A 26,350-nucleotide genomic window follows, 5' to 3' on the forward strand; every position below is an offset into this window, starting at 1 on the left:
TAAAGGCTAGGTAAGAACTGATGCAAAAGATGGCCTAATTTGCCTTCACACATGAACCAATCTGGGAGGGGAAGACCCTCAGATGATTCAGTGCATGGAGCTCTGGGCTAGGACTCAGAGAGGTCCAAGTTCAGACATTTGACTAGCTAAGTGAACCTGGCTAAGTCACTTAACCCGTCTCAGCCTCAGTTTCCTCATCTGTAAAAATTAGGAGGTTGGACTTTGTGGCCTCTAAGCTCTCTCCCAGCTTTAAAGCTATGACCATATAATCCATGAAGCCTTCCCTGGACTTTCCCAAGTACCTCAACTTCAAGTTCCCCATACATATATATATATATATACACTTAAAAGATATACTGCATTAGTTAAGGATTTGTGTATTATTGCTAGTTGTCCTGCAATTTTATGTATATTGGGCTTCTTTCCCTTGCTACAGACTAGCTTCCTTTAGGACAGCAGCTGCATTTTATATAGAATCTAAATCCTTTGTAAGTCCTGATTTAGTGCTGGGCAGTAGATGCTTAGTAAGTACCAACTGATTAATAGCTAACTTTCTTCACTGTAGTTAGAGCTAGCTGGTTAGAGTCCTGACAACAATAGAGTAAATAAATGGCATTTGCTGAGAATGGAGATGGTACTAAGTCTAACAAGCCTGTGGATAGAAATTATAGCATTGAATATTTCATGCCCTGTTAAATCTTCCTCTTCATTTTTAATATTATGATTCATGTACCAGAAAAAAAACAACAACAACCACCCTATAATCTGGTTTATCTTTGCCTCCAGAAGTTAATCTCTAGAAAAAAAAAGGTGGTAGTAAGAAAATTAAAGCTCTTTAAGTGGTATTCATCTGGAACAGAGGCTGGAGGCTGAAATTGTCAAGAATCTAACATACAAATGTACTACCTTTAGTTAGCCACATCATATGGCTAATAATAAAAATAATAGCAGCTAACATTCATATAGTACTATGTGCCCGGCACTGTGCTAAATGCTTTATAAATATTATCTCATTTGATCCCCACAGCAAGCCTGGGAGATATTCCCATTTTACTGATGAGGGAACCAAAGCAAACAGGCATTAAATGATCAGGGTCATGCAGATTGTAAGTGTCTGAGGCCAGTTTTGAACTCAGGTCTCACTGACTTCAGGCCCTGGCACTCTATCCACTGTATCACTTAGGTGCCCTAATGAATTGGCTAACCTTCAATTTTCTGGAAAGAGAATTGAGGATATTTGAATTGAACTGAATTTCTGGCTCTCTGTGGACCCCCACTCGCTTATCTCCTCAAGAAACAAAAGTCCAGCAATGAGAAGCCCTGGCTATTCTCCCTTTCTAGTCTCCAGAGAGACACCCACTCCTAATTGGAACCCAGACACCTCCCAGAGTAGAGACTCTGTTTTGTTGGGGCAGTGTTGAAGGGCAGTGAATGCATGGGCATTGGACTCTGCCCAGGGCTACCAATGAACCAACAGAAAGCCATGGAACCCAGAAGTGCTGCCTGCCCTTTCCCTCAGAAGATTATGGATTTAGAATTGGAAAGGATCTTAGAGCCATGAAGTCCAACCTTTTCATTTTACAGATCAAGAAACTGAGGCCCGTAGACACTTGCTCAAGGTCACATAAGTAGTGAATGGCCAAGGCAGGATTGGGATTCATGTCCTTTGACTCTAAAATTCAGCACTTTCCCCACAGGTTCCTAATGTTTTTTATTTAAGCCCCTCCCCTCCCCCAATCTCTACTTGTAGCTTTATGACTTAACTAGATCCCCTGAGCATTTAGGGACTCACTGGGAGCCCTATTAACTTTTACAAACCTTCCCTTATATGTTATATGTACAATTAGGCAGCTAGGGGGCACAGTGGATAGGGTACAGGGCTTGGAGTTAGGAAGACCTGAGTTAAAATCCAGCTTCCAACACTTACTAGCTGTGTGACCCTGGGCAAGTCACTTAATGTCTGTGGCACCTAGCTGCCCTTAAAATGTAATTGGGGAATGTTTAACAGAATAAATAAAAATAGACTACAACATAGTTAATGTTAATTTGTGGTTTCTAAGTCAACATGCTGACTGCAGGGATCAATTTCCATTCTGAGTTTGATACCACTGGACCAGATGATCTCCAGGGTGTCCTGCAGTTTTAAATCTCATGATACCAACATTGAGTGGGCTACTAGCCTCTATGGGCCTCAGTTTACTCCTCTGTAAAATGAGAGAATTGCTTTATATGGCTCCTAAGGCTCCTTCCAGATTTAAATGTATGAGCCTGTTATAAGTGAGATCCTCTCCAACCCTGATCATGAGTCACAAGCTGCACCATTCTAATAGCCATTCCTTTTTGGATGCCAATGATACCAAGAAATAGATTAAAAAGTCTGTTTCAGTCCCTCTCTCCTTTTCTTTCCCAACTGTTTGCTGTTCCTGAGTAATGACACCAATTTGCCTTTGCAAGAAGGCAGCAGAGAGAGGGGCAGAGCTAGGGTTAGTTCCCAAATTGGATAGTTACTAACTGATATGCAGTTACCCTTGATCAGTTAATAATAAGGAATGGGCCAACCTTGGGAGTCACTGAGTCAGGCCCAATTAAAGTAACATCCTCAAAATCAAGTTAGATTCTTAAAACTCAAGAGGAAATGTGCAGGCTGTCATGACCTCCTTAAAGCAGCAAGCACCAGTTCCTTCAGTGCTACCAACTTGTCAAGTCAACAAGCATTAATTAAGTTCTTCCTATGTGCTGGGCACTGTACTAAGCCTTAAGGATAGAAAGCGAAAAGACATAACAAAACAAACAGACTTTGAGGGCTGTCAGACCCCTTTGTTGCTCTTCTGAGTGCAAGTTTAGGATCTGTGTTATCCTGTAATTATTTTGTGTATGTTTGCTCTCCCTAACTAGATAATAAGCTCCTTAAAGGTAGGGGCTGTGTAAATCCCAGCACTTTACTGAGTAAGCCATAAACCATGTGAGTTGTAAGGATGCTAATTCCTGAATAATTGTGGTTCCCTGCAGCCTAATGACCTCATGCTGAGGTCAACTGGCATGTTCAGTCATTTTAAATGCAAGCCTGACCCTTTTTCACTGTGGCAACCAGAGAGGGAGCCTATATGAAGACAGTAAGGAAGTAAGGATATGTAACCCAGAGAGAAGTCTTGGGGGAGACCTGGTATCTGTCTTTGGTATTTGAAAGTCTGTCCTATGGAATTGAGATGATATTTGTTCTGTCTGACTCTAGAGGGCATAGCTGTGAGCAGTGGGTAGAAACTACCAAGAAGCAAACACAGACTGGTTGGAAGGAAACATTTCCTAACAAATAGAATGGTCCTAAAGTGGAGTGGGTTTCTCTCATTGGAGGTCTTCAGGAAGAACCTGGTTGGCTACTTCTTGGGTACGCTGTAGAAGGGATGATTTTTATTCAGTTCAATAAACATTTATTAAACACCTACTATGTGCAAGGGATAGTGCAAAGCAGTGAGAATAAAATAGCAAAAACAAATTCCCTGCCCTCAAGGAGTTGACAATCTAATGGGGGAGGAAAAATACACAGAAGGAAGCCGAAAAGGAAGAGGGGATATGGGAAGGCCAAGGGGCACCTGGCACTCCAGTGTGGTCTGTGAAGTCAAAACCAAGCAGAGTTGCTGGTGGAGTTATCTGGAAAGCTCTGAATGGCTAGAACCCTTTATAAAGGAAAGCTGTGGGAGGAGTTTACTGCTCCATCCTTTGGCCCTCCAATCAGAGGAGAGAAGTAGCTGCGGAGGTTTGACTAGGTGTTGAGTATTAAAAACTGAGTCTTTCTGCTTGGCAGTGAGGTTTCAGGTGATCGGCTTATCCTGGGGGAAGGTGTTCTTGGAGCTGAAGTCAAGCAGAGCTGTTGATGGAGACTCAGCATCGTTATGGGACTTGCCATTTCTCAGACCCTGGCAGGGGGAAGGGTGGTTCCTTCTCTGTGAAGATGTGTCAGTGAATCAGCCTATAATGTCCTTCCACAAGAAAGGATGGATTCCAGTGATTGAATATACACTTTGACTTAGAAGAGGAAGGGATTCAAGCTTTGTTAACCTTAGAAATAGTAAACGAATCGACAGTAGTTTTTTTAATTTTTTTTTTTTATTCTGAGCTTAACAAACCCCTAATAGAACAGGCATTTCCATGTACTTAGTAGAACAGAATAAGATTATACCTGAAATGGCAGCTTTGTTACTTGTTACTTAGGTGACCATGGACAAGTTACTTGATTTTTGTGGGCTTGTTTCCTCATTTCTAAGGTGTGAGAGAGAGATAGACTTCTAAGAATGGTTTTCTAAGGTCTCTTTCAGATCTATATCAGAGGAGGCTATGATCCTTTCATTAGATTGTGAGCTCCTTGAGGACAGGGACTAGTTTTTTTTCTGCATCTTTTTTGTATTTCCTGCACTTAGTACAGTGACTAACACATAGTAGGCACTTAATAAATATTGATTGGTTGACTAATGCCAGGAGGATGATAAAGCTGATACTGGATATTTTGATCCATATGTATAGTAACAAAAATAATCTTGCTTTTTATAACATGTGTAGCAATGGGGTTTCTATTTAGTTGGATACCCAGTTTTGATATACTGTCCACAGAAATAAGGATCAATGTCCTCTTGATGATTATGTATCCTTCAGTATTTACTGGTCCTCTGCACGATATATGACTCTTTGCTAGACAAAATGTCCAAGAACTCTAGTAACCTTATCAGACAGCTGTGTCCCAGGGGGTTGGTCCCTGGATCACAGCCCTCCCTCTGCATCTCCAGCTTTGTGTTTTTGGTTTTGGAATCAGTTGTGCTTGTTAGCCCTGATGTGACGAGGTGCCAAGAATTACAGCCATTGATACCCTGAATTTGTATGCTGGTAATTTCCAAGAATAAATAAGTGAATGTATGCTTGAAAAGGCTGTAATAAATGAATGAAAAATGAAGTGCTAATATTACAAAGATGAAGACAATCCCTGACCTCAAGGAGCTGACATTCTCCTGAGGGGAGACTACACATAAAAAGGGCAGTAGCTCCAAGAGGGTATTTTGGTTTGGAAAGTTACTAGGGTGGTGAATGAACTTATTGGGGAGTAGACTGACACATCCTTTCAAGCAGCAGTGGCTGTAATGATTTGGACATGGTTCTAGAACTATGAAGAGAGGATGGAGAAGATGGAAACTTGGAGGTGGAGAGTATGGGCACTTTTACCATGAAAGTGAAATATGATGGAGCCGTCTTCAAGGCAGCAAGGTCCCAGTGTAGCAATTCTGGGGATGAAAAGGTTAAGTGTTCTACAGCACAGTAATGGTAAAGGGTATCTCGAGCTCTGATCAGATGGTTTCAGGTTTTTTTGAAGCACCAGATTAGTACTTTCCTTCACAAATGTGACTAGGGCCAGATGATCAGGGCTTTGCTCTAGTGTGTTGAAAGGTAGAGGGCAGGGGGGCCCATCTGATCTTTCTAGCAGCAGCATCCTTTGGTAGCATAGAAGCCTCCTGGTGTTCCCACCCTCCCTCCGTCTAGTAAGTTGTTCCCCCCATCTCTTGCAAATTTCTTAATATTGGCTCTGTTCTCTTTTACAGTGCCTGGCAGAATTATCCTTTGGAAAAGGAGTTGGTATTGGTGTGTCTGCATGGGTATGGGTGTGTTTGTGTGTGTTCAAGTGATGGAGAGAAGGCCAGTTAATCTCATAGGCTGCTAGGGTTTTATATATGTGTCTTCTGTCTTCTCTTTAGCACCTAAATTCCTGTATGTATCTCATTGGGAGAGACCTGGCCAATGCTGAAAAGTTTTTTTTTTTCTCTACCTTTGGTGTGCTCCCTATAAATACCTTTGAGGGTCTTCTGTGTAAAGCAGTAGTAGCACTTCATGGGAAGGAAGATATGGATTTTGGTGGGAGAAATTAAGTGAAATTCCCAGTTTATGGAGAATTCCTCTCTGATGTGTTCAGAAACATACTTCTTCACTTTTCACTGACCAACTGAGATCTCCCACTCAGTCTTCCAGGGTTGTTTTTTTTTTCCCCTGAGGCCCTCCACCTGCTTCTTGGGATTGTTTATTCATGATATTGCTTTTTGGAGACAAGATGCCACTGATGAGGAAATATGAACTCCTAATGACCAAGTAGCCATGGAGAATGGCCACCAGGTATGTGGCTGTCCAAGGGAAAGAGTGGGAGAATGTCCCAGGGCTAGAGGGATCTATGTAGCTCAGTCACTGTAAATCTTATGAAACTTGGCTAAAGGCCTTGCTTCCTTCCTGGAATCAGGTCAACCCAACTGTGTTATGGGTCATCGAAATATTGACAGATTTCGTAACCCCCATTGGTATTCAGAAGGGAGAAACACCATCAGGAAATAGGTCTGATAGATTCAGTACTTCCCATTGCTTTATATCCCAATTTTGTACTCAGGAGCACAATCAGGGTGTGAGGGGACACCAAGCTATGCTCCAAAGTAAGTGGTTGAAGGTACTGGGAATGTTTAAGTCTAGAGAAAACAAGATTAGGGATGAGAGGAGTATCTGGTAACTGTCTTTAAATAACTGAATGGTTGTCCTGTTTTGCTAGGCTCCAGAGAATAGAAGTAGGAGTAATTACAGAAAGGCACATTTTGACTTCAGATAAGAGATAATTTCCTATCCAAAAAGTGTACAGGTTTGCCTCCTAAGGTAGTGAGTTCCCTGTTTCTGGAGTCAATGAAAGAATGACTATAATCAGTATTTGTCAAGAGAATTCCTATTCTGGCATGAGTTGGACCAGATGACTTCTAAGATGCCTTCTGATTCTGTGAGTCTGGAATACTCTGTCAGCTGAGAAATTAACACATGCTTCATATTGATTTGATTTGAGACAAAGTTGTTTATTTCTGGAGGACCTGGTAACAGCTTAGCCTCCTAGGCTGCTTTCCCAGATAGACATTTGCCACACATGGCTGTAGACCCTCCTAATCTGGGTTGAAAGTGAAAAAATGGTAGATGCTTATATGGCTCATCTCTTTTTCTTTTGTCTTTGTATTCTCAGTACCTAATATAGTGCTCAGCCCATTAGTTACTTAATATATCCTTGTTGAATTGAATGCAAATCAGTGCCCTGGTCCAAATGACTGATCAATATTCAGAGAATGATAGATTGCAAGAGCTGAAAGGTCTCCTCAAGCCCCAGGGTTCTTAACTGGGGGGTCTTGAGAATGTGTGTGTGTGTGTGTTTTAAATATGTTGATAACTGTATTCAATATAATTGGTTCCAGCCCATTCCTTTGTTTTACAAATGAGCAGACTGGAGCCTAGAGAGGTTAAGTGACTTGTCTGAGGTCATACAGAGTTAATAGCTTTAAAACCAGGTGATGTTTTGATTCCAAGTCCGGTTCTTGTCAGGACACTACACTTTATCATATAGTGTTTATACTGTGAGATCTTTTCTGTCTAGCTGTGGGCCAGCCCCAAGTTAGTATTTTAGAAAGGACACGCTAGTGTTGGGATGACTATAAAGTCATCCTTCACTGAGATGTGGCTTCCTCCTTTTGTGGTGTAAGAAGTTGCATAGAGGTGCTTATATTTATCTTGGAGGCTTGCTATCTCTAGGCCATGTCCCCAGGTTATTTAACATAAACTATGTCTCTCAAAATAAAAGCCAGTTCCCTCAAGCTATGCTGCATCTTCTTCAGAGGCTGCATCAATCCTAACTAATTCTTAACAGGTCTTCTAGTCTATTTTCCCTACCCATAGGCAGCATAATGTTCAAATTTCCTGATGCCTAAGAATCAAGATACAATTCCACATAGTTTTATTCATTTTATTTTTTAAAATAAATTTATATCGACATTTTTTGTTTTTGTATCACCTAAAATTTTTCCTCTACTTCTCTCCTTCCTCTCTTCCAGAAAGTCATCTCATACAATAAATAATTTTTAAGAGAAAAAAAAAGAATTCCCCCCCCCCCCAAGCCTGTTGGCTTTCCCCTTCCCCTACACCAATAGTCTAGTACAAAGAAACATGGAGCACACAAGACAATAATCAAACCTGCCTTATTAAGGGGACATACAATTTGAAAGGCAGTCACAGAGAATGGTAGAAATAGATTAGGTTTGCTGGGGCCCAGGTGAGATTTGGAATACTGCTGGGGTTCCAGATGGAATTTGGGGCATCTTCCCTGAGGACAGTAGTGGTTGGTTTTGTTGTTGTTGTGGTTGTTTTTTAATAGGATTCTTATCTAGGTTGAGTAGAAGCAGGCATTGGGGGAAGGGAGTGAGGAACCTGGACCTTCATCTTCTTCATTTTTTTGTTGCCGTTTGATCTTTTTTCCAGTCATATCTGACTCTTCATGACTCTCTTTGAGGTTTTCTTGGCAGAGAGACTGGAGTGGTTTGCCATTTCTTTCTCCAACTTATTTTGCAGATGAGAAAACTGAAGTAAAAGGGTTAAGTGACTTGCCCAGGATCCCACAGCTAGTAAATGTCTGAGGCCAGATTCATCTGGAAGATGAGTCTGCCTGCCTCCCGGCTTGCTCTATCCACTGCTGCACCTAGCTGACCCTTCTTCATAGGCTGCATCAATCCTAATTGATTCTGGATCTGGCAACTGGCATTAATTCATGCTACTTGTGGGGAAGGGGCAGAGGAAGACTCCGATGGAATTGGAAGCTAGTTGATATTCAATTTCCCTGCCTTTGGCTGTTCCTTCTGGTCATCCTCTGACAAAGTGACTCAGGGGATTTGAGTTTCCCCTTTGTTTATTGGGATAGAGAGACTACATGGGTACGTACAACAAGGAATGAGTCTTATATCTCTTTTTGGGGGCCAAGCTTGTTCTTTTGTATTTTCACAACATTTATTTTTGATTGTTTTGTGGTAGTTTTTTCCATTTACATTGTTGGAGTCATTGTGTTTACTTTTTTCTTGACACTGCTTACTTCATTTTGCATTAGTTTGTGTAAATTTTCCCCTGCTTCTCTGTTATTCATAAAATTCACCCTTTCTTAATAGCACAGTAATATTTTGTTATATTCATGTGCCATAATTTGTTTAGCCTTTCCCTAGTTGATGCACATTGTTTCCAGTTCTTGGCTATCACAAAAAAGTGCTCTATGAATGTTTTGGTGTATGTGGGGACTTTTTATCAATGACCTTCTTGGGATATATGCCTAGCAGTTGGATCTCTGGGTCAAAGGGTACAGACATTTTATTCACAGCTCTACCCCCAATGTGCAAACTGTACCTATCTTTCCACAACCATTCCAACATTGACTATTCTTGTCTTCTGTCAATTTAGCCAATTTGCTGAATATGAGGTGAAGCCTCAGGGAGTTCTATTCATTTTAACAACTCCATAAATATAAACATTTGTGGTGTGCAACAAAGTGTGTAGGACAGGCTTTGATTATACCTTGATAAATTGCCATCTTTAAACAATTCCCAGGACCTCTATTTCCTAATCTGTAAAATGGATTAGTTGACATAAATCATCCCTAAGATGCAAAAAGAGTTGTAGATTTAGGGTTGGAATCTTAAAACTGAGTCCTGGGGATCTTGGGTTAGTCTGTGGACTTCCCTGTCTTCTTCTGTGAACTAAGCGGTTGCATTACAATCATGGAGTCATAGATTTTGAGCTGGAGGACAACTTCTAGTCAAGGCCATCTAGTCAAGGGCAGCTAGGTGACACAGTGGATAAAGTACCTGACCTGGAGTCAGGAAGACCTGAGTTCAAATCCAGCCTTTACTAGCTATGTGACCCTGGGCAAGTCACTTAACCCTGTTTGCCTCAGTTTCCTCATCTGTAAAATGAACTGGAGAAGGAAATGGCAAACCACCGCAGTGTCTGCCAGGTATCCTGGTCACAAAGAGTCGGACACAACTGAACGACCCCAACAAGTCAATCTTCCCCTCCCCATTTTACAGATGAGAAAACTGAGGCCCAGAAGAATTAGGAGACTTAGTTTCTCAAGGTTACATGGATTGTCAACACCAGGGATGGGATTTTGAACCCAGGCGCTTAGACTTCAGAGCTATTGTTCTTTCCACTGTAACAAGAATCAGGCCATCTAATCCAAACTGCACCTGGCTGAGAATCCCTTCTGTGATGTTCTTGACTAGTAGTCATATAGCCTTTGCTTGGGGGCTTCTAATAAGAAGGAACACCATTAGGAAGCCCATTCTCCTTTGGAGCAGTGCTAAATTGTTAGGTTTTTTTCCTTATATGACTATCTCTTTGCATTTTCCATCTATCATTCTTAATGCTACCCTCCTGGGTCAAGCCTATTGCTCAGTCTATGATTTCTTCCAGCTCTGAATCTGATTCCTTCTGGGTTCCTTTGGTAATTGCCAACACTTTCTCTTAACGTATGTGTTCTTCTTCATTGCAGTATATTGGAAGCCTGGATGTGCCAAGACCGAACAGCAGGGTGGAGATTGTAGCTGCCATGAGAAGGATACGGGTAAGTGCTGTGAAGATCAGGGGTCATGCTGGAGATGTGGAATAGGGTGTTTTCTGCTAGGATTGGAGGTTCAACACTCTTGGCTTTTCACTTGTACATAATGTACGTGCCATCATGAGGTTCCAGGGAAGATAACTTCAGTGACAAATGAATCACTATCTGTTGGTAGATATTTGGACTTGGTTAAAATAGAGGTTTACATTGTAGCATTCACATTCTCTCAATTACTTTTTGATTCAATGGCCCAAAGAAAAAGAGACATTGCTTAAGGGTTAGGCTACAATTTGTCAGTATAGCTACGAAATTCTTCGAATGTCCTTTGTAGTAGTGGAAGAATTCACACTAGACTTATCCCATTTTAAGAGATGTGTTCATTCAAAGAGCACCTTTTCTTAGAGGAGAAACCTTCTTAGGAACCAAGATTGGTCATGGGATCAAGGCAGGTTTATATTCAGTCTTTAAGAACATTTTGTAACTTGAATGTGGCAAAAGATGTGAGTTTCATTTTTGTAGATCCTACCTTAAAGCCATTCCATTGATATGAATTTCACTTATGGACAGATATTTAATTGAGTGTTAAGCAAGCGAATAAAAAGACATGATTCTCAATTTTCAATCCATTTATTTCATGCTGCCTGATAAAAGTCCCTAATTTCACACATGCTCCCCTCCTCCCTCCATTTCCAGCCAGTGTTTGGCAGCCAATATTTCACTGCTGCCTCTGCCGCTGCCACCCATGTTGAGAACAGACAAATGTGGTATACCACAAGCGCAGTCAGGATTTTGCCTTACCAAAGATTCATTTTTTGGTCCCCCAAGATGTGTTGTATCTAAGCAGTGTGTGTGCATAGAGACATGACTATACAACCAAAGATCCCCAGTAAAAATGTTCTGTCTTCTCTTCATTTTGTTGGAGTCTTTTTTCCCCTTCCTTCTTTTGAGTGTTTCCTAATTTTCTTTCAGGACTTTCTGACAGTTTTGCTTCTTTGGTGGTGTTTCTATTGCTATTTTTGAGGAGAATATTGAAGGGGCAGGCTCTCACTTCATCATTTTCTTGGGATACTGAGGTCTTTTTTTTTTTCTCCTGGACTTGTTTTTTCAAGGTTCCAGGGAACTTGGAGGAATGTATTCAGGGTTTCACAAAGAATACTCAGTGAAATCGCTATTCCTTTCTGCTTTTTCAAAGAATCAATATTTTTAGTTGCCAAAATGTTAGAAGGTCCTTCACAATCCCTAATAGCCTATGGTGCTATTTTCTGATCCTCCACATTTGACATGATGCTGTCCTTCCTTCCTGCCATTCATTGTTCATCAGATGTCAGTGAGCTGTTCAGTGAAAACTGAATGATTGCTGTTTCTCCTGCCTCCCAATCTTTCCTACTCGTGGAGATCATGAAGGCCACATTGAGGTCAGAAGAAGTGATACAAGGACACTCTTAAGGTCTCTCTGCAGAACTGTGGAATCACTTGGCAGATTTGGGAGACACTGGCACAGGATTGCTCAGCATGGTGTGCTTACATCAAAGAATGTGCTGTGCTCTTGAGTAAAGCAGAATTGCAGTAGTTCAAAGGAAGCATGGGATGCACCAATTTAGAGTCATCTTCACTCCAAATGTTCACATTGACTATTTGTGCCTGACCCATGGTAGAGCCTTCTGAGATCATTTTCCACTGAGATCATGGTCTGCTCAGTCGCAGCCAGACCCATTGCACCTTGACCCCAAGATAGTGATGTTTTGGTCCTCTTCAAGAAGGAAGGACAATAACCAACCAACCAACCCTTTCCTTCTAGTGAATACTTGGAGTTCCTTTCGGTTGGAAACTCAAGACACTTGAACAAGCCATAATTTATCATCGACTGCATTCTTAATACTGTCAGCAAGGTGGCCAGTATTCTAGGGTTTGTTATATAAAAGAGTATGGCCAAGGGGTTCTTTAACTCACGCTGGCCTTGAATTGGACACTAGTGAAGCTTTGCCACCCCAACACTTGAAAGAGAATGAAATAGGTAGCATTAGTTTTTTAAAAAATTATAAAATTCATGTGTAATGATCATTCTCAAAATACAATGATGAATTTTTACTCTGATGAGGCCATGTATTTTAGTCAGTATTCATTTATTCCTCCTTTCCCTGGGCATCTTGAAAGCCCAGACAGAACCTAGAACATAAGGAAAATATATGGTAATGCAGGGAAGGGAAGCAAAGAAACATTTATTAAGCTCCCACTATGTGCCAGGAGCCATGCTAAGCATTTCTGTAAATATTATCTCATTTGAACCTCGCAACAACCCTGTGAAGTAGGTGCTATTATTATCCCCATTTTATAGTTGAGGAATTTGAAGCAGACAGAGGTAAAGGCACTTGACCAGAGTCACATAGCTAGTTAGTGGCTGAGGCTAGATTTGAATTCAGGTTTTCCTGACTCCAGGCCTAGCACTCTATCTAGATTCCTCTATCTGCCACTGTCCAAGTGCCGTATGTTGGTAAGATGTCATTAGTGTATTACATCTCCAGGCCCAGATGAATGCCTTCCTAGTACACTTATGGAATTGACAGATGTGACTGTTTTCTTTGAAAGATACTGGAGAATAAGAGAGATACTGATGGACTAGAATAGCACAAATGTCCTCATTTTCTGAAAAGTCTCCAATAAGGTGGATTATGCAAACTGTAGATGATGCTATTTGTATTCTCAGCATGAAGTACCTGGCATATAATAAAGTACCTAGTAAATGCTTAATGATTTATTTGATTGATAATGAGCTGAAATTCTATTCCTGGAGAAATCCTAGAGCAAATTATTAAAAGGTATAGTTCGTGAGCTCTTAGAAAGGGAAGCAGCGATCATCTGAGAGTGAGTCATGCTAAATGAACCTGATCTCTTTTTTTGCAGGTCATGGGAATCATGCACAGTATAATAGTATGCATAAAGTATATATACAAAGTATACTTAGTATACTTGGATTTCAGCAAAGTATTTGACTAACTTTCCCATGCTATCTTTGGGAGAAATGTGGGATTAAGTGGCCCCATCTTCCCAGATCCATTGTTAGTCAGTGAGTAAACACTTATTAAGCACCTACTGTGTGCCAGGCATCATGCTAAGTGCTGAGGATATAAACATGAAAAAGAAAGACAGTCCCTGCCCTCAAGGACCTTACAATCTAATGGGAAAGACAACATAGAAAAGGGAGGGAAGCCACCTGGTGTAGGGGCATGTTGGAGAAATTCAAAGGAGTGGTCAGATGGGTGGGAAATAAAGAGTTGGTTGGCCTGAGCACCCTGCTTAAATGGAGGTTTTGGGAGGAGCTCTCTACTTTCTACCTTCCTTTTAGAGAGGTCCCAGGGGTAGAGGGGCTTGATGAGTGTGAGTACCAAGGCTGATATGATCCTGTAGGATTATGAGTGAGGTCCAAAGGAGTGCCAGTGGCCATATTAGGGTAGGCACTGGCCTTGGGAGCATGGATTAGTTTTGGAATGCTGGCTTTCCATTCTGAAATTGCCTGCTTTCCAAGATCACCCCTGTACATTGTCTCCAGCTGTTCCTTTCCTTTTGTGATCCACTCCCAGTTCTTAATGAGCAGCTTATGAAATCAGAAAAAAATTAATTGGCTAAAATGCTGTTTGGTTTGGCTGCCACCATTGATGGCAAGGGCCCCAAATTGGGACTTTTTTTTTGTTGATGCCCTGAGCATCAACCTTGGGACTGCAGTCACTGAAAATAACCCAAAACCCAAACTTTAAATGGCTCCATATGGCCTTGATAATAGGTCCAGGTGACAGCTTCATCCTTATCTCCATCTCTATTTTTTCATACTGAAGATTTCAGAGCCTGAGTCAGCTAAAATTAGGGTAGCTAAGAACTTGGAAACTGACCGAATAGCATCAGCTTTGCTCTGGATTCTGGGGCTAAGTGGATTATTTTCAGTGACTGCAGTCCCAAGGTTGCTGGATACCCTGTGAAGTCAGATAAGCTCAGCCAGAGGAGGTGAGTCTCAGGAGATAAGTTTGTGATAACAATCACCCTGCCTGGTGTTTGTATGATGATTTATATGCTCTTCAAAGCACTTTCATATGTCCTTAGCTAACCTTATCCTCTGCAGCCCTAGGAGAGAGGGTAGGCAGGTATAATTATCCCCATTTTATAGCTAGGGAAACTGAGTTTTGGAAAGTTTTAGAGGTTTGCCAGAGGTCACCTAAGCAGTCAGTGGAAGAGTCAGAACTAATTATTTGCTCTTATTATTTATAACATTGGACTCTGCTTTTTTGCTACTTGGATTTAGCTGTTCTTTATTGTTATTTATTGTTGTATACCTGATGTTTTTACCCTTTTCTCTCATTTCACTTTTCTCTCATCTTCTCACTTTCTTTTCTATTGTTATCCTTTATGTAGATTGTGCTAAAAAAAAAAAACCAAAACAACCCAAACCCAAACTTTAAATGGCTCCATATGGCCTGTAGAATGAAGTCCAAAATCCTTAGCCAGGTGTTCAAGGCCCTGCGTGAATCTACCTTTCCAGTCTTATCTCCCACAAACTTTCCATGCTAGCCCCAGCCAAAACTTTCCTACTCAGCCATCTCCAGGACACACCTTTTCTGCTTTTCTGGCCTCTGCACCTTTGCCCTTGCTGTTCCTTCTACTTGGAATATACCTCTTCTCCTACTTTTTTCATTTCTTTAAGTGTTATTCATTCTTCAAAGGTGAGCTTGGATTAAACTTTTGTGAAGCCTTTCTTTACTTCCCCTACTCACAGCAATCTTTCCTTTCTCTACTGTTTTTTAAAAAAATTTCTACTATTTATTTTGTACTTAACTGTTAACCTCAGGTAGAAACACACCCACACCCACACCCACACGTACATTTTCATGTGTGTCTTTAGAGCAAGATTGTAAGCTTATTGAAAAGAATGTGCTTCCATCCACTCAACACAACTTGTTCGGTCATTTTTCAATTGTGTCTGACTCTTCGTGATCCCATTTGGAGTTTTCTTGGCAAAGATACCGGACTGGTTTGCCATTTCCTTCCCCAACTCATTTTACAGATGAGGAGACTGAGGCAAAGAGGATTAAGTGAGTTGCCCAGAGTCACCCAGCTAGTAAATATCTGAGGCTGGATTTGAACTCAGATCTTCCTGACTCTAGGCCTGGTGCTCTACCCACTGTGCCACCTAACTGCCCCCCTCAGCACAATGCTTGTATATAATAGGTGCTGAATAAGCATTTCATGAATTATTGAGATCATTTGAAGAGAGCACCCTCCATCTTCATTTTGCATCTTCCCCGACTATCTCTTCTTTCACTCCAGTCTTGTATGAAGAGGTGATCCTTTTTCTTCTCCAAGGTAAATCCTTCCTTTGCCTTTCTTTGTACTCCCAGCACTTAGCACAGTGCCTGACGTATAGTAAGTGATTAATAAATGCTCATTGTTTGTTGACTGACTGACACCAGTAATATGTTACCCAGGACGTAACCTCACCTCTCAACTGGGAGCTTTCCATCTATATGACTCACCAGATGAAACCCAAAGACTCATAGAGTTCAGAGCTGGAAGGGGACTTTGGACCTTAGACCTTTTTATAGATGAGGAAAATGAGGCACACAGAAGTTCCATGTCTTGCTCAAGATCATTTAGGTAGTAGTAAGTAAGTTGAACTAGAGTTTGTACCCATGTTTCCTGACTCAAAATTGGGGGTTCTTTACCTGGGGACTGTGAATGTGTTTTTTTAAAAAACATTTCAAATTATTATATTTAATATAATTGGCTTCCTTTGTATTGCCGTGCATTTTATTTTATGAATTTAAAAACATTGTTCGGAGGTGGGGTCCATAGGCTTTATCAGACTGCCAGAGGGGTCCATGATGCAAAACTATTTAAGAATTTCTGCTTGGAATCTAGGGCTGTTTCCCCTAAGCTACTTTGTGTCCCATGAGGCATCTAAGAAAAATCTTCTGCTTTCCTGCCCCACTCCCTCCACCATTATCCCTCAGATGTAATCTTTCTCCTTGGAATGCCTGATTGTTGACTTTTTTCCTTTGCACTCTTAAAGACTTTTCTCCCCATGACATTTACTTCCTCAATTGTTGGTCCTTTAAATAGAAAGGATTTCTTTCTCAGGTAAGGAATCTTTGAATCAGAATGATTAAGCAAAATGTGTGTTTTAGGCCATGTCTCAGGAGATTGGAAGAGGAATCCAATAAGCTTCTCAGTTCCCTCTCAACACAGGTGGTTCCTGGCCTCACTGACTGCTCAGCGGTAGATGTCACCTGTGTCGGCAGAGCAGACCATGCTTCTGGCTGGGGCTCATTTTGTGTCCATGTGTAGACTTTTCTGGAGAAGGTGTCAGTTCATTTGGTGGTGAATTGTATCCATGTTTGTTGATATTCTTCTTCATGGCCAAATTCCTTCACTATCTTCTTCTTTCCCATCTGTAGGATAAAGCAGCATGTTGCCTTCCTGTGACCTACCCTCCTAGGGAAGCAGAGGGGATTCCTGTCTCTGTGCCAAATCCTCAATGGTGTCCTGCTTCAGGACTCTGGTGATGAGACCTGGCTTGGGTTCAGGAGGGGTTATACTGCTGCGAGGGACATCTGTGAACAGGGCTGTTTATGGCAGAGACAAGAGGGAGTAACTGCTCATGGTCATGGGGCCACTTCCTGAGTCAGAAGTAGAAAAGATGCGGAGAAGGGAGATGCAAAGAGCTAGACCCTCGCCCTAGGATTCCATTCCTCTTCATGCTGATTCTTCAGTTGGGGAGAGGGTGCTCAGCATGAGCTCCCCCACTCCCAAGCAATGAAGGTAGAACCTGGAGGAAGAGAGGTCGAAAGGAACTTCCCCAAATTAAACCCTAAAAAGATCTTCACAGGTTAGCCAAGTACTGTTAGGGAGGGTGGGCAGCTAGGTGGCAAGGTAGATAGAGTGCTGGGCCTTGAGTCAGGAAGACACCTGAGTTCAAATATGGCCTCAGACACTTCCTAACAGTTTTCTCATCTGTAAAATGGGAATGATTAAACAATAGCACCAATCTTCCACAGTTGTCGTGAGGATCAAATGAGATAATAATTGTAAAGTGCTTAGCACTGTGCCTGGCACATTGTAAGCTCTTATATTGTTGTTCAGTCATTTAGTTGTGCCTGACTCCATGTGACTCCTCTGGACGAGTCCATGGGATTGTCTTGGCAAAAATACTGGAGTGGTTTGCCATTTCCTTCTCCTGTGTGTCCCCATTTTACAGATGGGGAACTGAGGAAAATAGGGGTTAAGTGACTTGCCCAGGGTCACACAGCTTGTAAGTTTCTGAGGCCAGTTTTAGAACTCAGATCATCCTGACTCCAGCCCCCATGTTCTATCCACTGCATCCCCTAGTTGCCCCATAAGCACTACATAAATATTAGCTATTATTAGTATTATTATTAAGTAAGTGGAACTGATCTTAGTTCCTTTCTGTATAAGTTTTATGATGTCATAGCTGTGGAATTCTTGGAGTGGTTGCAGGTCAAGATAAGCTTGATTGATTGAGGCTCTGAGTGGCTACATTAGAGTTTGAGATTTAGCTGTTTTTGATTAGGGTAGGCATCCTAAGAAAGCCATTACTTACCTATTGTTGTAATTGGAGGGGGCATCGGGCAGAATCTCATATCCCAAAGTATTAATACCACTTACTATCATTCTACCCATAGCTCCTTTTCCTTTTGGTTTAGAAGATATGGTTTGGTCTTCCAGGGCCTCCTGTTAAAAAGCAAATATCCCAATTGGCTGACATCTTCGTTAACAGTACCACCTAGACTTCACCTTCCTCATCTTTAAAGTGAAAGGGTGGCAAAAGAAAGAATAACTGCATTTGGAATAAAGTACATTGGTTCAAATCTCACCTCTGTTATTTCTGTGACCTTAGGCAAGTCACTTAACTTTCCTAGGTCTCAGTTTCCTCAACTGTAAAATGAGGGGTTTTGACTAGATGCTTTCTTCAGGTTTTTTCCAAGCTATAAATCTATGATTCCATGATCTGGGTTTAAATCTGACCTATTTAATACATGTGTGACCTTGGGTCAGCTCACCTTTCTAGGCCACAGTTTCTTTATCTGTGATAAAGGTCTCTTTTAGTTCTGACAGGCTGTGTGATTCTATGATCATAGTTGATAGCCCGCTGAGAGGAAGACCCTCCTGAAGTGGAGCAAAGGGAAAGCTTTAGGAGAGAGAAAGACAGAGAGAGTGGTGATAACAGAAGGGAGGAAAAGGGCACTGATGAGATGAGAGCATTTCGAAGAGTGGCTTGACCTAGTTTACAGTTGTTTCAAGGCAAGGCCCTGAAGGCTATGCACTATTGGGTAGGACATGGCACCGTTGGGCCCAGATCTTCTAGGAGTTGTCTCTTTCTCCCCTTTGAGAACATTAAACCAAAAGAAGTAGATGGCTTCCAGGCTCATTATTCAATTGAAGCCACTGTCTCCAAAGTTGCCAGTGATCTCAGATGCCACATCTAATATCCTTTTCTCAATCCTCATCCTTCTTGACTTCTTTGCAGCTGTTGATACTGTCTATCACCCACTTTCCCTTGATACTTTCTACTCTGTAGCTTTCGGTGATCCTGGTCTCTCATCATCCTCTTCCTACCTGTCTGATTACTCACAGTCCTTTGCTGAATCTTCCATCCAGTTCATGTCCCCAGGGCTCTAGCCTGGACCCTCTTCTCTTTTTCCCTCTCCAGTGTTTCCCATCTTGTGGACTCACTTGAGTTCATTTATCTTTATGCAAACGATTCTTAGATCTATTTATCCAACTCTTTCTTTAAATCTCCAGTCTCACATCTCCAAGTTCTTGGACTTCTCAAACTCGATGTCCTGTAGGCATCTTAAATCCAACATGTACAAAACTGAGTTCATCATCTTTTCCTCAAAATCCTCCCCTTTTCCAAACTTCTTTTTTTACTGTTGAGAGTAGCACCATCATCTCAGTCACCCAGACTTGCAAACTAGGTGTCATCTTTAACTCTTCAATCTCTCATCACCCTTTCCCCCTCTAACCAATCAGCTGTTAAGGCCTTTTGCTCCTGCTTTCACAACATGGCTTGTATATGCCCCTTTCTCTCTTTTGACACCACCCATTCTGGTCTAGGCACTTACTGCTTCATGCATACCTCTCCTAGACTATTGTAATCACCAGCTGATTAGTTTCTCTGCCTCAAGTCTCTCTCTACTCCGCTCCATACTCCATTCAGCTATCAAATTGATAATCCTAAAGCACAAATTTGACCATGTCTCCCCACCATTTCCCCATCCAGTCAACTCCAATGGCTCATTATGGGCTCCAGGATCAAATATAAAATCCTGGTTGACTTTCATAACCTTTCATAACCTGGCCCCTTCCTACCTTTACAATTTCTTACATCTTAGTCCCTTTCTTCCATGTACTCAGTGTTTCAGTGGGACCAGCCTCCTTGCCATTCCTTGTACAGAACAATCTGCCTCTTGCCTGAATTTTCCCTGGCTGTCCCTGATGCCTGGAACGTTCTCCCTCTTCACTTCTGTATCTCCTGGCTTCCTTAAATCTCAGCCCAAACCCCACCTTCTTCAAGAAGCCTTTCTCAGCCCTCCTTAATGCTACTCCCTCCTCCCTGAGAAAACTCCCAATTTATCTTGTATTTAGCTTGTTAGTACAAAATTGTTTGCATGTCATCTTCTTCATTGGAATGTGAGTTCCTTGAGGGCAGAATGCCTGGCACATAGTAGGAAGTTAATAATTCCTTGTTGAGAGAAGAGCTTTGACAGGCTGACCTCTTTGGAACAACAACAAATGTTTTGGTGGCAAATAGTCAGATTTCTGGCTGTTTAAAAAGTGTGGGATAGATTCCTGTGGTAGAATTGCAAGGACCATCTGGAGGTGGAGCTCACTAACAGAACATGATGTAGCCTCCATGATAGACGGAGATATTTTTGAAAGCCAGATGGCACTCAGAAGGAGATTTAAATCCTCATTTATGGTTCCTCTGGCTGTGTAAAAGGTGAACCCTCTGCTACAGAGTAAACAGCTTTTGACGCTGTTCAGCACTAGATCAGAGGTTCCTATTTAAACACTGACCAGGGCTCTCAAATGTGGGTAGAAAGGTAGCCTTCTGGTCACTTGGATGAAAGAGAAGGATTGAAGGAAGCTGGACTCAGGACCTTGTGAATCTTTTCTTTCTGGGCAATAGATCCCTTGGAAATCGTGAGTTTATCTGAAAATGTCTCTTGGAGTAGTTGAATACCTTTTCCTGCTTGTGAGTCTTCAGGGACCCAGCCCTATTGGTTGGTCTGATTGGTATTGACTTTGCAGGCAGGAATGGGTGGACCCTGCTGAAGCTTTGCCTGAGGCCTGATAGTCAGTACATGAAGTCTATCCACATAGTACAGGCTCTTCCAGCCCTAAATATAAGTTATACCAACTCTCTGCAGCACCAGTAGTACTGGTCTGTAGCACTGTCTCACGTATCTCCCCCAATTCCTGTTTCTCCTGTCCTTACGGCTCTACTCCCATCACATACCTTTCCTTGACTCTCCCCATCTGGTGCCAGTCAATCCAATAATAACCGTAATATAGTAAAAATTTATATAGCACCTACTATATACCAGTTGCTGTCCAAACACTTTGCAAATATTTCATTTGGTCCCCATAACAACCCTGAAAGATAGGTGTTATTATGACCACCATTTTACAGATAAAGAAACTGAGACAAACAGGAGTTAACTGACATGCAGGATCATACAACTAATGAGAATCTGAGGCTGGATTTCAATGCAGGTCTTCCTGATTCCAGGCTCTATCCACAACATCATGTAGCTGCCCATCTTTCAGCTTTTTTCCTTTTTCTATCTTCATAGCTTTTCCTGACCCTCTTCTTAATGCTAATGCCTTTCCTCTGAGATTATCTCTAATACATAAGTACATATATACATATTAATGTATGCAGTATGTATATGTATCGATGTATGTACATGTGTATGTGAATATTATGTATAACATGCTATTATTAATACTTAATATAATAATATGTACGTATACAATATATGTTTGTGTGTGTTTTATATACACATGTATGTATAGACATTTATATACATATATCTTCAATGGTGTGTGTGTTATCTCCAATTTATTATATATTACAAATATCTCATATACTATATATAATATATGTATTGTTCTTATGTAGCTATTTACATATATAATAAATATATATCCTGTTTGTATGAAGTTTTTTTCTTCCCCGTAAGATTGTGAGCTCTGTGAGGTCAGGGACTGTTTTTAAAAGTCTTTCTTTGTATCCCCAACAATTAGTGCAGTTTCTGGCACATAGTAGGTGCTTAATAAATGCTTGTTGCCTTGACTTGGATACATAGTATTAGTAGGTATAGATAGTGCTTTACAGTTGTCATTGATTTATGGGTTTCTGTCTTTGTACCTTATATGTAGACATTGATGTTTGGATGTGGCCAAGTGAATTATGGTTTGGACCTGGAGTTAAGAAGACCTCGTCCTTTGGCAAGTTGCACAAACTCTTTGAGTCTCAGTTTCTTCATGTGGAAAATGGCGATGATGACACCTGTCTCACAGCCTTGTTGTGAGGGCCAAATGAGATTATGTTTGTAGAGTGCTTAGCACAGTATCTGTAATCAATCAATCAATCAAAAAGCATTTTTTAAGTGCCTCCTATGCTCCAGGTGCTAGGGATTCAAAGTAGAAGTACCTTCAAAGACTTACACTGTATTGGTATTATATTATTACTCCCTATTCTTCCTCTTCCCTCTCCCAATAGGGGGGATGAGGGAACTTATCTGAGCTCCCCTTGGAATTCCACACAGCTGGGAATGTGTTGCTTTGCATCAGCTAGCACTTAATTGTTGACTCCTTGGTTGAATGGTAGGAGTTCTGGGAAGTAATAGCAAGACCACCTTTACTTCCCTTTGATATGGAGCTGGGATCTAGTTCAATTCCCTCATTTTACAGATGAATAAACCAAGGCCCAGAGAAGGGAAATAACTTGTCCCCGGTCAAACACAGCCAGCAAATGTGGGAATGGGGATGAAAGCTTTTATTCACTCTAATTAAGCCATTGTCATTCCTGCCTGCACAGGCTCTGACCTGTCTTTTCACTCTGTAGTATTTTTTTATAATCAATATAATTATAGATCTCTGCTAATTTTTGTTCTCACTTTTTACGTGTCATCTTTGATTATGCTGCCTCATCCTCTCTCTCGCTCCCACCAGGTCCCCAATAAACACCTAATTGGCTGCCATGTCTTGTCAGTCCTCCGTCTATAACATCTGTCTCCTGTCCCATCTTCTCCCTCAAGAGGACACTACTCTAGTGGTTCAGGTCCTTATCGATGATTGCTTAGGGTATTGTAACAGCCTCCAACTTGTCTCTCCACTCCAATCATTCTTAAACACAGCTATTAAAATAATATTCCTCACTCCTTTATTCAAAACCCTCCCAATGGCCTCCAGAATAAAATATAGCCAGCCTTAGCCTAGCATTTAAAGCACTCCACAGTTTAGTTCCAACATTCCTCTCTAGCCTTATCTTCACATTAATCCTTTCCCTCTTTTAATTTGTCATTGTTGTACACTTGACCCCATTTGAGCTTTTCTTGGCAGAGATACTGGAGTGCTTTGCCATTTCCTTCTCCAGCTCATTTTACAGGTGAGGAAACTGAGGCAAACAGGGTTAAGTGACTTGCCCAGGATCACACAGCTAGTAAGTGTCTGAGGTTAGGTTTGAATTCAGGAAGATGAGTCTCTTGACTCCAGGCCTGGCACTCTGTCTACCTTGCCATCTAGCTTCCCCCAAACCTGAAGAAATAGAAGAAAATCCTGACCCAGGTCACAAGGTTGGAGGGTAGAAGAATGTCACATTCCATGTCCAACTCTTCCATTTGAGGTTTCCTTGGCAAAGATACTGGAGTGGTTTGCCATTTCCTTCTCTAGCTTATTGCACAGATGTGGAAACTGAGGCAAAGGGGCTTAAATGACTTACCTAGGGTCACAAAGCTAATAAGTAATCTGAGGCCAGATTTGAACTCAGAAAGGGGAGTCTTTCTGACTCTGGGCCCAGCATTCTATCCACTGTGCCACCACATATAGTTTGCTTTGTATATATTTGCCTCATCCATTAATTCATTCATTTAATAAACATTTATAAAGACCCTATTATATGCTAGGTGCTGGGCCTAATGCTAGGGATACCTGCCCTGTTAGCTCTGCCATTAGATTGTAAACTCCTGTCTCTTTTTTGTATCCCTAGCACTTAATGCAGTGCCTGATACACCGTAGGTGCTTAATAAATGTTTATTGGTGATTACTCCCTTTCACACACTCTGCATTTCAGTTGGACTTAACACCAGCTGTTTCCTGACCCAGCCATACCATCTATCTCTTCTTGGCAGTCTGCTTTTTCAGTGGCTGTTCCCAACACTGCAATATACTTCTCTCCAGAATCCTCAGCGTCCTTCAAGGCTCAGCTCTGCTGTTATTTTCTGTGTATCATATCTCAGTCCCATATCCAGCCAAACCCATTTTCTTCATTCCCACAGATTCCTAGAGCACTTCTTGGCCTCCCATTCCCCCTTATCTACTATTAGGCTTATCATTGTATTGACTCCTCCCCACCTGCAAGGCAGGTAGTTTCTTGTTTGAATTTGAGGTTACCTAGCACATTGTTGAATGATAACCTCTTTGAGGTAAGTTATACATTTATTCTTTAATATTATATATGTTTTTTACGTTCAGATATGTTTTATGCTCATTGACATATGAGGATCCACAGGAAGGGGACCATTCTACCAAGTGTGAATCAGCAAAGGTTTGCAACTTTAAGATCAAGGGAGTTGCCAGCTGGCACTTTGTGTTTAAGTGATTTGCACAAGATTATATAATGAGGGGCAGCTAGGTGGCACAGTGGATAGAGCGCCAGCCTTCAAGTCAGGAGGACCTGAGTTCAAATCCCACTTCAGACCAAACACTTGACACTTACTAGCTGTGTGACCCTGGGCAAGTCACTTAAACCCAATTGCCTAAAAAAAAAAAAAGATTATATAATGAGTATAAGTCTATGGCCGGATTTGAACCCTGATTCTAGATCATGCCTTTAACTCTTTCAACTCTGAAACTCCCATCATGGACCATTATTTCAGATGGGACCCTGCTACTGTCACCTTAATCTTCTCCATTCATCTCTTGGCTAGCTGAGGTGTGACTTTGATTGACCACTCCCTACCTTGGTCTACTTCTCCTTACTTCTTTCCAATTCTGGAACCATATTCAAACCATTGTTGTCATTGGTTCTGGAAAGGATGTGTCAATTTACTCCTCCATAGCAATTTGCTATCTCTGTAACTTTCCAAACCAAGATCACTATCCCTGACTGCTACCCTCCTATATGTGTTGTATCCCTCCTTAGAATGAAAACTCCTTTTGGACAAGGACTGTCTCAAGTTTTTATTATAAATCGTTTTTCATTCATTTATTCATTCATGTACAATTCCAATTATTAAGAGCCTACCATGTGTCAGGCAACGTGCTAAGTGCTAGGGATACAAAAAGAGACAAGAGATGGTCCTTGCCCTCAAGGAGCTTAGTTTAACTGAGTGAGAAGATGACATGCAAACAAATATTTTCAAAACAACTCTCTCTCTCTCGTAATTAATAGCAGGAAAGCACAGGAATTAAGAAAGGTTGGGGAAGGCTTCCAATAGAAGATGAGATTTTAGTTGGGACTTAAATGAGGTTAGGCAGATTGGAACTGAAGAGGGAAAGCATTCCAGGCTTGGGGGACAGCCAGAGAAAATTCCTAGAGTCAAGAGATGGAGTGTCTTATTCACGGAACAGCTAAGAGGCCAGTGTCATTGGGTCAGAGAGTGTGTATTGAGGAGGAAGGTGTAAGAAGACTGGAGAGCGGAGGTGGGGAGGGGTGTTGGGGGGAGGGGGGCATGAAGAGGGGCAGAACTAGGAGCTGGAGAGAGGCAGATTTCAGCTTTAAGGAAAAACTTTCTCACAATAGAACTATCCAAAGAGGGGTGTGCCCCCTCGCTGGGGAGATTTCCCCTCCTCATGCAGAGAGGAGATGACCCATTTGTGGTAGATGTCCAGAGGAGATCTCTGTTCAGCTGCAAGTGGGAATAGATGAGCAGAAAGACCACTTCCATCTCTGAGAGTCTGAGCCTTGCATAGCAGCGCCAAAAAGAAAATGACCAGAGCATTTCCTCCCACAGGGTGGGGCCAGCTCTGGGTGGGGGAGGAGCTCTCATTGGCTCAAACTGCCTCTTCAACATGCTCTTATGTTGTCATTTTAGTGCCTTAAGTTTACAAAGTGCTCTTCTCATGCAACCCTAGCTTTGGCAAATATTAGTCTTGCTATTGTGCAAATAAGAAAACTGAGTCTCAGAAAGGTAAAATGACTTGTCTGTCATCCCTCATCTAGCAAAGAGCAGAGCTGGGATTCTAACCCTTGGTTTTTGACTCCTAAGCCCCAGTCCTTTCCACTGTACCACATGATTTTCCAAGTGCTTCATACACCAGATGGAAACAAAATGTTTCACTCATTGACTGATCCGACCTCTTGTCATCTCTAACATCACTAACATCTGGAGTCAGATTCTCCCTTAGTGGAAGCAGTTTGCTCAAAGTGTGTTAAGCCCCTGGGGAGGCAGCACTGTCCTTTTCTTAGCCTACAGTGAGTAAGGGTGAAATGTGTGGGTTGAGAGATCTATTTGGAGCATGATACTAATAACCCCCAAGATCGGCCACATTCAATTCAATTGAAAATAACATTTATTAAGCTTCTACAATGTGCAGGGCACTGGAGATTTTTTTTTTTTGTCTAGAATTGTCATTTCCTCTGTGTAGAGGACTCCCTGTGTGGAAATTCCTTTCAACTGGGACAGATGCACA

At 41.6% G+C, this 26,350-nt stretch overlaps 1 protein-coding gene across 4 annotated transcripts in view; it reads left to right on the forward strand.

Annotated features, from left to right (window-relative positions):
• LOC114047482 (carboxyl-terminal PDZ ligand of neuronal nitric oxide synthase protein-like) overlaps positions 1–26,350 on the forward strand; it is a 379,736-nt gene that overhangs the window by 93,372 nt on the left and 260,014 nt on the right. For all 4 annotated transcript variants that reach the window (XM_027868301.1, XM_027868304.1, XM_027868303.1 and 1 more), the window contains exon 2: positions 10,358–10,429. In XM_027868301.1, the coding sequence (XP_027724102.1) occupies positions 10,358–10,429 (72 nt within the window). The remainder of the gene's footprint in view (positions 1–10,357; positions 10,430–26,350) is intronic.

This window comes from Vombatus ursinus, unplaced genomic scaffold (genome assembly GCF_900497805.2).
Source record: "Vombatus ursinus unplaced genomic scaffold, bare-nosed wombat genome assembly UNPS02014789.1, whole genome shotgun sequence".
NCBI classification, from domain to species: Eukaryota; Metazoa; Chordata; class Mammalia; order Diprotodontia; family Vombatidae; genus Vombatus; species Vombatus ursinus.